The 13,884-nt window shown below is 36.0% G+C and overlaps 2 protein-coding genes and 1 pseudogene across 6 annotated transcripts; 1 reads left to right on the top strand and 2 right to left on the bottom strand.

Moving 5' to 3' along the window:
- Positions 1-17: 17 nt before the first annotated feature.
- LOC109007282 lies at positions 18-742 on the top strand (annotated as a pseudogene).
- A 907-nt stretch (positions 743-1,649) lies between these two features.
- LOC109007279 lies at positions 1,650-2,991 on the bottom strand. The gene has a single exon (XM_018986890.2). The coding sequence runs from the start codon at positions 2,504-2,506 to the stop codon at positions 1,940-1,942; it is 567 nt and encodes a 188-aa protein (XP_018842435.1). The 5' UTR covers positions 2,507-2,991; the 3' UTR covers positions 1,650-1,939.
- A 4,500-nt stretch (positions 2,992-7,491) lies between these two features.
- Positions 7,492-12,691, bottom strand: LOC109007277. Of its 5 annotated transcripts, XR_001998756.2 has the most exons (7): positions 12,543-12,691; positions 12,122-12,227; positions 11,532-11,576; positions 11,226-11,334; positions 8,834-9,109; positions 8,381-8,523; positions 7,835-7,948 (listed from the first exon to the last, which is right to left on the bottom strand). XR_001998756.2 is itself a non-coding variant. In XM_018986887.2 (6 exons), the coding sequence occupies exons 1-6, from the start codon at positions 12,588-12,590 to the stop codon at positions 7,754-7,756; spliced, it is 813 nt and encodes a 270-aa protein (XP_018842432.1). In that variant the 5' UTR covers positions 12,591-12,688; the 3' UTR covers positions 7,492-7,753. The 5 variants fall into 5 exon arrangements, 4 of the variants coding, with proteins under 4 accessions (XP_018842432.1, XP_018842431.1, XP_018842434.1 ...); XM_018986887.2 differs by lacking the exon at positions 8,381-8,523 and having other exon boundaries at positions 7,492-7,948; positions 8,834-9,149; positions 11,532-11,570; positions 12,543-12,688; XM_018986886.2 differs by lacking the exon at positions 8,381-8,523 and having other exon boundaries at positions 7,492-7,948; positions 8,834-9,149; positions 12,543-12,688.
- Positions 12,692-13,884: the final 1,193 nt, after the last annotated feature.

A 13,884-nucleotide genomic window follows, 5' to 3' on the forward strand; every position in this document is an offset into this window, starting at 1 on the left:
TGATTAATATGTAACATGATAATTTGATCATAATATCGATGACAACTAAGAGGATGCGCTGGACCTGCTGGGACAAGTCTTCAGATATGAAGAGCACAATCAGATCAAAAGAGCAGTTTTCGTTTTAGGAGAAAGAGAAAGGAGGAGAGAGAGAGTGTGTGTGTGTTGCCAATGGCGTCGTCGAGAAGTGCAGTGAGGGTATCGGAGATGGAGAAGATGAGTTTGGAGCAGCTGAAAGCAGTAAAGGAGCAGGCCGGTCTTGAACTTAATCTCTTCCAGGATAGCTTCAACAATGTCCGCACCGCTACCACTCGCCTCGAGCTTGCTTCCTCCGCCCTTCACGACCCCTCTCTTCGCCCCAAAGGAAAGAAAATGCTGGTTCCTCTTACTGCTTCTCTGTATGACGTATGTACCAGGCAGACCTGATGATGCGGATAAAGTCTTGGTAGATGTTGGCACTGGTTACTTCATTGAGAAAACAATGGCTGAAGGGGAAGATTATTGTGAGCGTAAAATCATCTTGCTGAGATCCAACTTGTTGAGGTTGCTTCTAAAAAGAAAAGCGTAGCAGATGAAGTCGGGGCAATCTTACAGGCAAAATTGAAGCAATTATCTCCTTCAACTTAGGGAGCTGTAGTGCCTTGTTGCATTATTGAGTTTCAAATTCCAATGCCTTCTTTGTATAAAAGGCTGAAGATCTGGTTTTAGATTTTGAATTGGGACCTTTTTCCTACCCCCTCTCCCCTTCCCTTTGTATTCCCTTTCTTTTATTGCATTAAATGATCATAGTAGTAATGAATTCAAGTGAATCCATTTGTAGTTTAAAAAAAGAAGATATGAAGAGCACATAAAAAAGACATCAAAGTGTCTATCAAGGGGTCAACTTGGAATTATAAAGAGAGCAAAAGTAGAGCCTATTACTCCTTTAAGGAAATGGAAAGATAAGGGCCAAATGGCCTTGTAAGATAAGGTAAATTATCACTTGCTGATAAAAATTTAAAGATATAGTGAATAGTGACTGATGAGAAAGAATTTTTCAAATCATAAATTCATTAACATGGAGGCAACATGATTCACTTATCTCTATTTTTTTTTCGAGATTTAAATTTTTTTTTTTTAAAAGAGTACCGTGGAGTAACAAAGGAACCATTATCGGCATAAAACATAGAATAATGGTTTTGCTTTACCATGAATCCTGATTAATGGAGCGAGCATTCTCACAGGTGGAATACCAGAAGACCAGACATATTAAACAGCATAAATCTCCAGGAACAGGTCAAACGTTTAAGCCAGTATAAAAATCACTGGCCTAGGTATTCCGGCTAGACGGAAGTGTTCCAAACCATCACCAAGAAAATATAGGAATGGAAAAAGAAAAAAAAAAAAAAGAATTCTTTCAAAACATAAGATCTTCCTCTTCTTTGGGAATCCACGAGTGCAAATGTGTTACTCAACCAATTACCACTGTTTGACTAAGAATTCTCAACCCCAGAAACCCAAACAACACAAAACATGGCAGAATTTCGTTCTCACCTCCATTCTTATGCTAAGCAACAGCATAAAGGCCAAGGAAACACTAAAAAGAAGCAGAGACAGTGGAAAACCTTGAGGTGTTGTTTGTTCAAAAGCAAACGGACAAAGGAAATTCCGTGCCCCTTTAACAGACCTCTCTCTATACAAATCTTACAATATATATCAAGAAGAACCCGATCTCCAAAAATCGTTAGTGAAAAAAGCATGCCAAAGCAAGATTAATACACTAAAAAGGAGGATTCGATGATCATCTTCATTGGGATCATACTTATAAGATAAAGAGAAATCAACACTTCTTGATGCAGAGTAAACATAACAAAACCAGTCCCATCCCATACTAATTTGCAAACTAATAAATACCGAATTAAAAAAGCGCCAATAATTAAATAAAAAGTTCAAATCTTCATTACTGTACAAGCACAAGCCTCCCTCCGATACCTCCTCTAAAGCCTCCACCATTCCCATCTCTCCAAAACTCCTCATCTCCACCACCACCACCACCACCAACACCCTTTTCCCCAGCACTCTCCACTCCCACCTCACCCTTGGGCACCGTCACGATAAGCTCTCCGTCGACAAAAACCGCGCTAGCCAAGTCGGGCCTGGTAGACTCGGGTAACCGAAACCTCCACATATCGAGCTCAAGCTCGTCCAGGGACAATTCGAGGGACCCACTTTCCCTCACCACAATCTTGGTCACCCCGGGATAGATTTCGACGGTGTGGGCCCTCACGTCGCGGATGTCGTTGTTCGTCTCGGCGATGAATCGGAAGCAATCGGGTTTCTCTTCGATTGAGACATCAGCGTCGGACCGAAAGGGGAGCTCGAGGACCCGGCTAAAGATGTGGGGCAAGCGCCTGAGCTTCTTGGAGGAGAGACCCAAAAGCGCCTGAGCCTCAGCAAAAGTATTTCTCGCATTCATTTCGTATTGAATGGTGATGTTGCGCTTCCTGGGCATCGGGTGGACCTTCATGTTTCTTCGGTCCTGGTGCTTCTTAAAATATTTGTTGATGGTGGTGGTGGGAGAGAGAGCAACAAAAATTAATGCTACCTTTAGTAAAAAAATAAGATGCCTTTGTAAAAAAGGGAACCCAGTTTTGGATAGGAGTCAAAGACTCGATCAGATTGTGAGTTGAAGGTCAGGAAGAATCATAAAGCAATGGTGCGAACGAATTGGATTATGAGGTGGTTGTTTTGTCTCCAATTTTTTAGCTTTTCTTCTACCTTTCTTTTCCGTCTTTTGGTGGAGAACCTAAAGGGGTCTATGGAAATCGAAGTCTAAAACCTAACACAACTTATTCTCTGAGTCTCAAAAAAAGGACAGGGAAATCCCGAGGCAATGGAAAAGATAGTTGTTTTCTGGGCGGAAGAAAAAAAAATGGTTGTCGCTGGCAATGAAATGAAATTTCCTTTATCTGGGGTTGTGCAGAGTGGTATGGGCAATCAGGATCGGCTTCAGAGATAAAGAGGATGAGGGAACAACCATAATCGCCCTCGACTTTCCGGGAAATTACAAGTCCTAATTCTTTTCTTCTTTTTTTTTTCGGGTTATTCCAGAAAATTTAAGGAAAGGCTTCGTGTGGGGAGGTACAGATGAGATGGATGTGGAAGCAGCTAAGCACTTTCATAGACCACCTGATTTTCTTACTTTTTATTTCTTTTATTTTTATTTTCTCAATCAATTAAGTTGAAAACTTTTATTCCGATTAGCCAAATCAACACGAACTTAATAAATTAGGTCCCGTTTGGATAGTCAAAGATTAGATGAGATGAAATGAAATGATTTTAGATAAAAATTAAAAGTTGAATAAAATATTATTATCATTTTAAAATTTAAAAAATTTGAATTGTTTATTATATTTTGTATTAAAATTTAATAAAATTATAATAATGAGATGATATGAGATGAAATCGTTCATGTATCCAAACGGGAGCTAAAACTCATGAATATTTTTAGTTCTTAACTCATATTTGACTCGAATTCAAATTTATACAACTTATAATATTTAGAGTTAAAACAATTTTTATTGCAACCTATAAATGTGATAAGAATTCGATATGAATTTAAAAAATTCGGATTATAATTGACTCGTACAATTCATGAAACCCAGCATCAGAACGCAAATTCTCAACCTTGATCGGTCTATCTTGATAGTTATTATGTTATGATATTTCCAATTAAGTAAGAGCTAATTAATGGGCAAGTTATAGCCAAAGCAAGAATAAAGAAAAGATGGTATATTAGGATGAATAGTTATGATTAAAACTGTTATGCACACACTGAATTAAAATTATATAAGTATGATCAAAGTAACTTCAATCTCAACTAGTAATATAATAAAACGTTAAGAATTAGCTATATTTCAACTAAAAAAATAACCAAATCTGATTCTTGTTGGAGGAGGAAGCCGGTTCCTCCTTCCCCTCTCATTTCTCTATCTCATTTTATCGTTTCTTAGTTTATTTTTCTTCCTTCAAGGTCAAAAAAGTCAGATATATAATTTTTTTACAATTTTCGAGAGATACTCGCTGCATAAAAAGACTCTCAGACTGTAAATCGTTTGGAGGATAGTGACATTTTTACAGAAATCACTGTGAGTGATTCTCACGCGCCATCCCTTCTGATGGTTCTTCTCATCACACGCGCCGGATCACCGAAATCACCACCATCAGATATTTTAGATCTGACTTTTATAACTGAAAAAAGACAAATTTATTGCCTTCACACACCGTCAAAGTCTACTAGAGTTAGTCCAAACTATAATTCATCATTTTTCATTCTTATTTTTCTTATTGTATAGTAAAAATAAAAAAATAAAAAAGTTCGTCTCTTGGACGTTTTGTCCATAGAGGTTGAATTCTCTCTTTCTATGAAGGGTGATGTTAAATCTCTGTTTAGATAGAGTACTGTCTCTTAAACGTTTGTTTGTAGAAAGTATCAACGGCAGTAAAGTCCAAACTAGTCCACTAGGGTACTGATTGAGCTCCAAATGGTGATATGGAAATATCCTCACATGTATCCAGTCATAGATACAAGTTTTTCTTAATAAATGAATGAATGATGACATTTTTCTTCCAAAAAAAAAAAGAAAAAAGAAATAGCTATATATATGTATAGTATGGTACTGAAGATGATGATCATGAAGGTGGTGGTCCTGGTGGATGTTCGAAGTAAAATCGAAACTGTAAAACTACTGCTTAAAAATGCAATAAACTAGCCAATTAAGGAAATTAATTAGATGATCATGTGATTGAAAAAAAGAGAGCCTAATTTCATGCTATTGGCGATCTCATAATATTAATTAATATATAGTTATATTCCTTAAAATAAAAGATAAAAAAAGTAGGGATTAATTCAATATTAATAGATTGAAACGATCGACCTTATCTCTAAATTTCATGTATTCAGATTTCTGATAGATACTGTATATTGATGATCAGTGTTTATAAATTAAATTGATCGTCTCCTTTGAGCCGCCGGAAAATGAAAATTCTGCCTTAAAGAATACTAATACGCGGTAATTTTCAAGCAATTTATAAGCTAAAACGCGCAAGAGGAAGGTTGCATGCAAGCTTCACCATGACTATTGAGGAAGACGATCAGAGATCATGATCAGACACACTCGTTCGTGTACTACTGCATGTTTGTAAACTTGGATGGAAACAGCGTACTATAAACTATATATAATTAAAGTCATCTTTTTCATGCTTTCCTTTCCAGTTTTAAATCGGCCATGCAATAATATCATCATCACTTTATTTATTGATTTTTTAATGTGCATGTCTGTTGATCAATGGTTTTTATATCATGTCACAGATCACACGGTACTTTGTGTGAAAGAAATTAGTACTACTTGATCAAGAGGAGAAAGAAATTTAAAAAAAATGGAAAAGTGAGCATATATTAAAAAATATAAACTAAATAATAAAAATATTTCTTCTAGTTAAAATCAGGGTTTTAATATTATAGAAAATAATTTTTTATTCAAAATATTTAACAAATGAAAAGATCTAGATTTTTTTAATTTATATCATTATTAGCACACTCACAATTTAATTAAATATTTTATGTAGGGTGGCTCTACAGTCACTATTGGGCGCTAGTGTATTTAATGTGTTTTTTTTACATACATTTTTTTAATATTTTTTAATATTTTTAAAAAAATTACAACATAAAAAATACTTCATTAATAACGAAGTAAAAAAAAAATCCGAGGTGGAAGATTAGTATTTTCCTTTTATGTATTAGCCTGGCCACTTATGGATCTGACCTATACTATAGTGAATATTAAAAATAAATATAAATGACTAAATCTAACAGTATAGTTATCATCATTATGATCAGCATGCACGGATGGAGGAGGAGGAGGTGGTGAGAAGAATAAAGTAGTAGTCGTAGAATCAGAATATATTAATCTTGAACTTCAGTGATGATCATAATCAAGGATGTAGGGCTGTTTTCAAAGACACACCCATTCGTAGTAGTACCATTCCAGGCAAAAGACAATTTTCTGATTTACGTACGTTTAACTCCAAGTGAATTAAGAAAATGGCAAAGGAAGAATTAGTTGTTTTGGTTTGGTTAGTTAACTACTCTCAACTCATCTCAACTTATCATTATAATTTTTTTAAATTTTAACATAAAATATAATAAATAATTTAACTTTTTCATCTCAACTCAATAATAATAATATTAAAAAATAATATTCTAACAATATTTTATCATCTCAACTCAACTCAACAAATGAAAGATGCTTTCTTTTAATAAAGCCATACATATGAAGTTGATGTATGGAAGGGAACCGATCGAAGACAAAAAAAAGAAAAGAAAAGAAAAGAAAGAAAAGAGACGAAAGGGTAACAGTCTCAGCAGCATTGAGAACACGACGACAGGCAATGAAGTTGCCATGATCCTTCCTAGAAAAAGGATGAAAAGTCGTGCTTTTTCAGAGCCATTAAAAATAAAAAAAAATAAAAAATAAAATAAAATCAAACCAAAGCGTGTGGTTTTTGTTTTGGTTTGTCTCTTTTTCATTTTTGATCTGCAGACTGCAACGTAGCACCATAGGAAAGGATGAGTCAATCAAGAAGGCCACAAACTAAAATTATCTCAACTCACGTTAATTTATTATTATAATTTTTTTAATTTTTAACATAAAATATAATAAATAATTTAATTTTTTTAAATCTTAAAATAATAATAATAATAAATAATAATATTTTATCATCTTAACTCAACTCAGTTCAACATCTCAACTATACACATATTATTGGCAAATAAATATCACACCCCCACATAAGGATTAATATCTACTTATTCATTGAGAGTAAATTTATCAGAGAAAATCATTCATCCTAATCCAAATTTATCCTCAAGGACCATGACTAGAAATTTTTTTTATTTCTTCTTCTTTGAAAACGTAGTAGTTTTTCTGGCCATATGTAATTATCTCTTTGGAATTTAAATGTTAGCAAAGTCGCCATTCTTTCTTGGCACAAGAACCTAAATACGACCAACCAAATTAAATATGATTATAATTATGATATTCCTTATAAGTTGGTGCTATCAAAATTCTGGGTTTAAAGTTTAAACCCAATCAGACTTGAAAGGTAAGGACAGATGGTAGTACCACAAAAACTCATCCTATCTATTATTTTTCTTATTTAATTACACAAAATCAAATTATCTCATTTTATATAATTATTATAAACTTTTTAAACTCTCCTATAAAATATAATAAATAATTTATTTTTTTCAAATTCTAAAATAAAAATAATATTAAACATAATATTTTATTTAACTTTTAACAAAACATATGTTAAAACATATAATTTCATATGAACTGCATAACCAAATGAGACCTAATGATGATATTATTATACATCATCATCATCTGGAACTTCCATTAAATCGGCAGTAGGATCAAGTGTTCGGTGCTTGAAGCGGCCTTTCATCCTGCAGTCTTGATTTTGGCAGACTTTTATTAGCTTGAAATCTACAATTTCAGATAATACAAATAACCAATGGCCTTTTTATCTATAAAAACTAAAAATCGAGGGACGTTACTGGGGAAAATAGTTATCAAAACGAAATGGCCATAAATCCCCCAACTTCAATACATTCCTACACAATTCACATTGCCAAACTTCAAACTCTCAAATAGACCTTCTCATAATCACAATTAATAGTTTCCTTTTTTTTTTATCTTTCTTCTCTTGATTATCCCATATGTTGAGGATTTATGGGGACATCCTGATGGCGCATTCGTCGCCTCCGGTTAGATCTCTTATGGCCACGAGTATGTGTTCCAGGGGGTATGCTTGAGGTATTAGGGAGACGAACCTCCTCCCTTAGAGCCAGATTACCGAAAACGCAATCAAAAGGATTATCCATCAGATCAATTCCAGGGTTCCCCTATAACAAAAAATAAAAAAAGACAGATAAAAAAGAAAGTTATCTTAAAGAAATAAAAAGGAGTTCTAAATGCCATGAAGAAAAACAAGTGTGAATTCCATTTCCATCAGAAGTTAAAATCCCCTCATAGCTAAGCCAAAGGTGAAGTTATCACAATAAGGGCAATTGAGACCGTCGGATCTATCTTGAAAAGGGGAAAAACGTATGGGGAGACACAGAAAAGGAATCAATTATGGCCAGAATGGCAATGATCGCCCACAGAGAAAGCAGAAGTCAGGATGATTTCTCCAAGGCACGAGGATAAATAGTACATTATTGACTACTGAAAAGAAAGATTTGTTCCTTATAAGACTACTGAAAAGAAAGATGAAAGAAGTCAGGATGGTTTCTGTAGTTTCTGTAGGAGGTAATGACAAATCGTGAATCACTTACTACTGATTAGCACGTGCATTTTTATTTTTTTCAAACGGGACAACTTTCATTCCCAGCTCTTGAAAACTCAATACCGCTGTTTGGGAATGTTCATGCCTTTAGTGCAGAGTCTAGACCGCCCATGCAGATAGATCCTTGCAGCTCTATAAACAGTTAAAACGTATCTTTAGCAGAACCGGAGACATTCAATGATGTAAATGCAATATAACTTCTTCGATATGTACAGTGTATTCCAGAAATAGCTGATGAAAATCAATTCCTACATAAATTGTTTTACTCAAATTTGAACAGACAATAAAATTCACATTTAATGGACATAAGCAGGCACCAGAAGTTCAGTTGCACCATAGCTAAAACCATTTTTTGGCACTTCAATTGTTGGTTTCAAACAGAATGTCCATATAATATGTTGTCCATTCTCTGAAGATTAAAAAGATTAGTAAGTGTACTTACAGGAACTTCTTTGGACTCGGAATTAGTTCTTTTGCCGTCAGAGTCATTACGGGGGTCACTGTGCATTCTGTTGTAGGAATTCGTGTGGTTTTTGTGTGAGTCACCATGGTTGTTGCTGTTGGAGTCACTTTTGGAGTAGCTGGGAGAGTCACTCTCGTGTGCACTTTGACCACGAATAACATCATTAAAGAGAGTTCGATACCGCCACAGTAGTTTTGGCTGATCTGGGTTTGTATCATCAAAAACTTCTTCAGGAAAGAAATGCTTAGAGATAAGCTGCATTCTCCAAGGATCATGCCGGTACTTTGTTAATATTCTGTTATTTGAAATCTATTTCGTAAGTAAAATAACAATGCAAGTCAAGGTTCATAAACATCTTCATGCGAAAGTAAACAGGCAAGGCAAAGAATGGAGTAGAGGCGGAACTGGTTGCAACAAAAATAGATACAAGTTTGCTTGCATGGTATAAATACAACAAAGGATAAAGCAACGTACATCAGTTCAATTTGAGGGAAAGTTGGGCAGACTATTTCAGTATTAATAGTCAATGCACATTAAGGAAATGGACGATGCTGTAATGTTGCAATGATCATATAAATATGGTTGTCTAATCACAGAACATTGTAACATGACATACTATTATAAAGATGAGACTCAAGAAGAGCCAGGGGGAATACCTTTTTTTTTTAATGACGGAGGAACCACCCCATGGCAGAGCCCTTAGGACTCACCTATGGAACCTAAACTCCTGGGGAGACTAGCATAGCAACCTGCCGCCATGGGTTCCCACTTAAATCGCAGTTTGATCCCAAGGGGAATCAATCCTGTTGCATGGGGCTCATGCACACAAGTTCGCCCTTACCACTTGAGCTACCCATGGGTGGGTGGGAATACCATTTTAAAGAAGAGAGTTCTTATATGCTTCCTAAAATCATAGTACCGTGCATCTGTTAAAACAATTCTAACAAATAAAGATCCTTTTTTCTTGTATACTTCATGTATCCTAGGGTAGTGCCCCTGGCTATTAATAGAACTGGTTTTACATATAAAAAATAATAACAAAGATCCACCATGCAGAAGAATCATTAAATTTCAAATCTAAGGATGTCAATACTGGTAAAAACTCTCATGTATACCACCATAGAACATTGATATCTCAAACTGTGGCAGAGAAAGCTCAGATAATCTGTATAATCCAGATGAAGTTAACTGGTCAAATCATAATTGAATCATGTGGACATTCACCAAACCACCTCAGTAACTGCTTGTGTGCCCGTCCACTACCAAAGTTACAGGCTAGATATCTCCCCAGTTTTTTGTTTTTTTTTTATTATTAGTAAGAACTTTATCATCAAGAAAAGTAAGCATAACCAAGTACACAGGACATATACAAAAGCAACGCCTATACATGATTGTCTAAAGATACAAGGAAATCATGAATGTTCATGACATTAAAATCTATTATAATTGAACTACAAAAAACATTCCAAGCTCGTCCATTGTCCGTTCACGATCCTCAAAACTCCCCCATTCCTCTCCATCCATATGCACTGCCACAAACAACTTGGGACCATCTTCCACATAGCTAATATTTGAGAGTTACCAGGGATACCTCTCCAACTTGCCAATAAATGAACCACCCTTCATGGCATCATCCAATGTAGCACCTCTCTAGCAAAGATATCATTCCACAAGCTCATGGCAACTTCACAATGCAATAATAAGTGGTCCACGGAGTCCCCACTTTTCTTGCACATGTAGCACAAATCCAACACAATGATTTGGCGTTTCCTTAGATTATCTAAAGAGAGGATCTTCCCTAATGAAGCTGTCCATACAAAGAAAGAAGCTTTTAGGGGGCCTTAGTCTTCCATATGTTCTTCCATGGGAATGGATTTGTATTTTGTGTCGTAAGGGACTTGTAGAACGAATGAACAGTGAATCTCCTCTCAGTTAACCGGACTATTTGGAAGCATGTCCAATTTATTTTTATAGGTTCTGATTTGAACCTAGGACCAATACCATCCCACCCCCAAGTGTTTACCAACTCAGCTAAGTCTCGCTAAGCAATTTGAAAACACTAGCTCTCCAAGTTTCCTACCAGCTCAGCTCAGCCCTGTGAAAGCCCATTTGTTTAAATCAAACAATTGGTTACACTCAATAATAATCTCAAAATGTCAATAAACTTCAGAACTTTCAGAAACTATAGATAAATCGAAATTCTAAAATGAACTAAAATCCAAGCGATGTTGGCTAATGCTCAGTAACTACCTTCAAAGAGCAAACATGGTTGTTGGCATGCATATTTGTTGATGACAGAAAATCAATGTCAACCGGCACATTGCAGAAACTGGAAATTCACAACCTATTCAAATGGCATGAGGATACCTACATATTTGCCAACTCAAACTGCATTCGATCTCCAGTGTGTGCAAGAACACGATCAACACATGAATCAAGGTGCCGACCAAACCTCCACAACCCAAATAAAGCTGCAGCTCCTGGAAAAAAAGGAAAGGTTTAATGAACAAAGGAAAGGGGGGAGGACATGTAGATTTCCGTAATATGAGTTTTTTTATTTTTTTTATAGGTAACCCAGAGGGGAAATTGGGTCAGAGAATGTTTCATCATCCTATTCAAACGTAATATGAGCATAACCGATGCTGATAACTTGTAAGAGCCAGAGGTTGATCCTTACCTCCTGAAAGGCTGATTTGAGAAAGCAAATTCAGTCGCCCTGTTGCTGCCAGAAAGGGACAGATCACAGATGTTACTGAGCAATATTAGAAAAATAGCAAGAAAAGCAGTAACAACAACATCAATATGCTGAACATATAAAATTGTTAACCACACTTAGTCACAGAAATTAATTTCTCACATCTATCATGAAAGTTAAAAGCAAAATTGTAGTCTACGTGATCTACATTATTCAAAAAACCCATTCAAGTAAAAGGGACTAACATAAATTTCATGCTTCAAGAATCTGCTCCAACGATGCGCGAGGTTAATATACCAACAAAAGTTTCAAGCATGGCTTTTCCCATGGACATAGCATTACATAAAACAACAACGACAATCCACAACTAAACATTACAGAACTTTAAGTGGATAAACAAATGGTTCTACGAATAATTTGAAGTGAAAATCCGTGGATATAAACAGCCGTCGGGTTTCCCTAACGATTTGCCGCACAAGGTTTTATACATTAACAATAAAATACAAGTAAACATTATCTCAAGCAGACGGAAAATATAACACGTGCAGCACCGGCGATTATAAACCACATACCTGAAAACGTAAGGCAGCCGGCAGCAAGAGCGTTAAACCTAAAAAACCGAGAGGCATCGGACTTGCAAGCTCGGAAAAAGTTTTCCTCTTCAGGCCTTATTTTCTCCTGATGAAACACACATTTTAGCCTATAATGCGATTTACGGAATTGACAAAATCTTAAGAACTTAATCTGATCAATATTTTATATATGTTTGCACTACTCCGGGCAAGCTTTGTGATTAGCAGTTCCGAAACACTTTTTTCTTGCTCTGGTAGCCAACGGAAACAAGAAAAACACTTTCAATAAGCAAAACGAAAGCAATCCCAAACAGATAGAAGAAACAAGTAGCCACTGCTACAAGAGGGGAAAACTGAAGGGAGAAAAAGTAATTGCTAGGGTTTGGTTGGGAGCCCTAGATGTGGGGTGAAGTAGAAGAACCTTTTTGGACCTGAGAGCTTGTTCGAGATCGTACAAGATTTCGCCCATTTTTTATGTTCAGTCTTCAGTCTTTAGCTACAGCTGCTTTCAGAGGAAAAAGCTTCTCCGGCTCCAGAAGAGGAAAATGGAAGATGCTAGCGTCGCTAGTTTGAGTACTAGTGGTTCGTTTAAGAAAAGCGTTTGTAAGTGATGGGCCAGGGCCCCATCTTCAATAAAGTGGATCAATAGATTCAAAGTAATGGACTATGCAGCCCGAACTTACTTCAAACGCATTAACTTTTAACAATGGAAAACTCTTAACTCAAAACGAATTTGCGCACCGAGAAGTTAACATGGACTGATTCAATGAAACGAATCAGTTTGATTTTAACTTAGACAAGCACAGTTTTAGACGAGATTTGAAGTTAAACGAATCTCTTCGTTGCGCCTCTTCCCCGCATGTCCTCTCTCTTCTCTGGTAATCTTCTCTGCGTGCCCTCCATGCAAAAGTTGGATGGGTCATTTATTTATACATTAAACGGGTACTAATTAATGCAACCTCTTTAGTTTCCCATTTTATGATCAATGTTTTTTCTGATTGGTTCCTCAAAAAAATCATGACTATAAGATTTTTCATTTTTTCATGCAGGTTAAGGAACTTGAAACTTCTAGAAAAGAGGAGGTAAAAAATTGATCAGAGTTAGAGAAAGAATTAGACGTAGAAAAGGAAAAAATGAATGAAGAAATCATCGACATTGAAGAAAGCAAGTGCAGGCTAAGTTCATTGTTAGAACTCCAAAAAGAGCTATCTGAAAAGCTCTAGATTTCAACAATGGCGAAGTCACAAGCCGAGGTCCAGCTCGAAAAGGCAATGCTGACAAGGGCAGAGAGGGTGAGGGATATTGAGGAGTTGCAGAGTTGCGGAGACAAATAGATGTGTTCAATAGGAGGATCGAATTCTACAGAGAAAAAGATTCCAATGGAATGCTTTCGAAGCTTAATGAAGTGAGCTGTGGTTATAGAGAGTATAGTGCTGAGGAGATTAGATTAGCCACTGATAACTTTTCGGAGAACAAGAGATTGAAATCTGGTGGGGATTGGATGAATGTGTATAGAGGGCGCCAACCCGCTTGTACCTACAAGAACTGTTCTCTTATAGAAATCTGGTGGGGATTGGACGAATGTGTATAGAGGGCGCCAACCTACTTGTACCTAGAATAATTGTTCTCTTACAGAGAATATAGGGAAGAAGACCGTCGCTATCGTGTTCTTTTTGATGTGCAAGATCGTGTTTTCTTGATGTTTCAATTGTCCGCTTCGTTTAAGTTCTTTGGGATTCTATCGTGTTTTGCTCTTTTTTTCA

Source organism: Juglans regia, chromosome 7 (assembly GCF_001411555.2).
Source record: "Juglans regia cultivar Chandler chromosome 7, Walnut 2.0, whole genome shotgun sequence".
NCBI classification, from domain to species: Eukaryota; Viridiplantae; Streptophyta; class Magnoliopsida; order Fagales; family Juglandaceae; genus Juglans; species Juglans regia.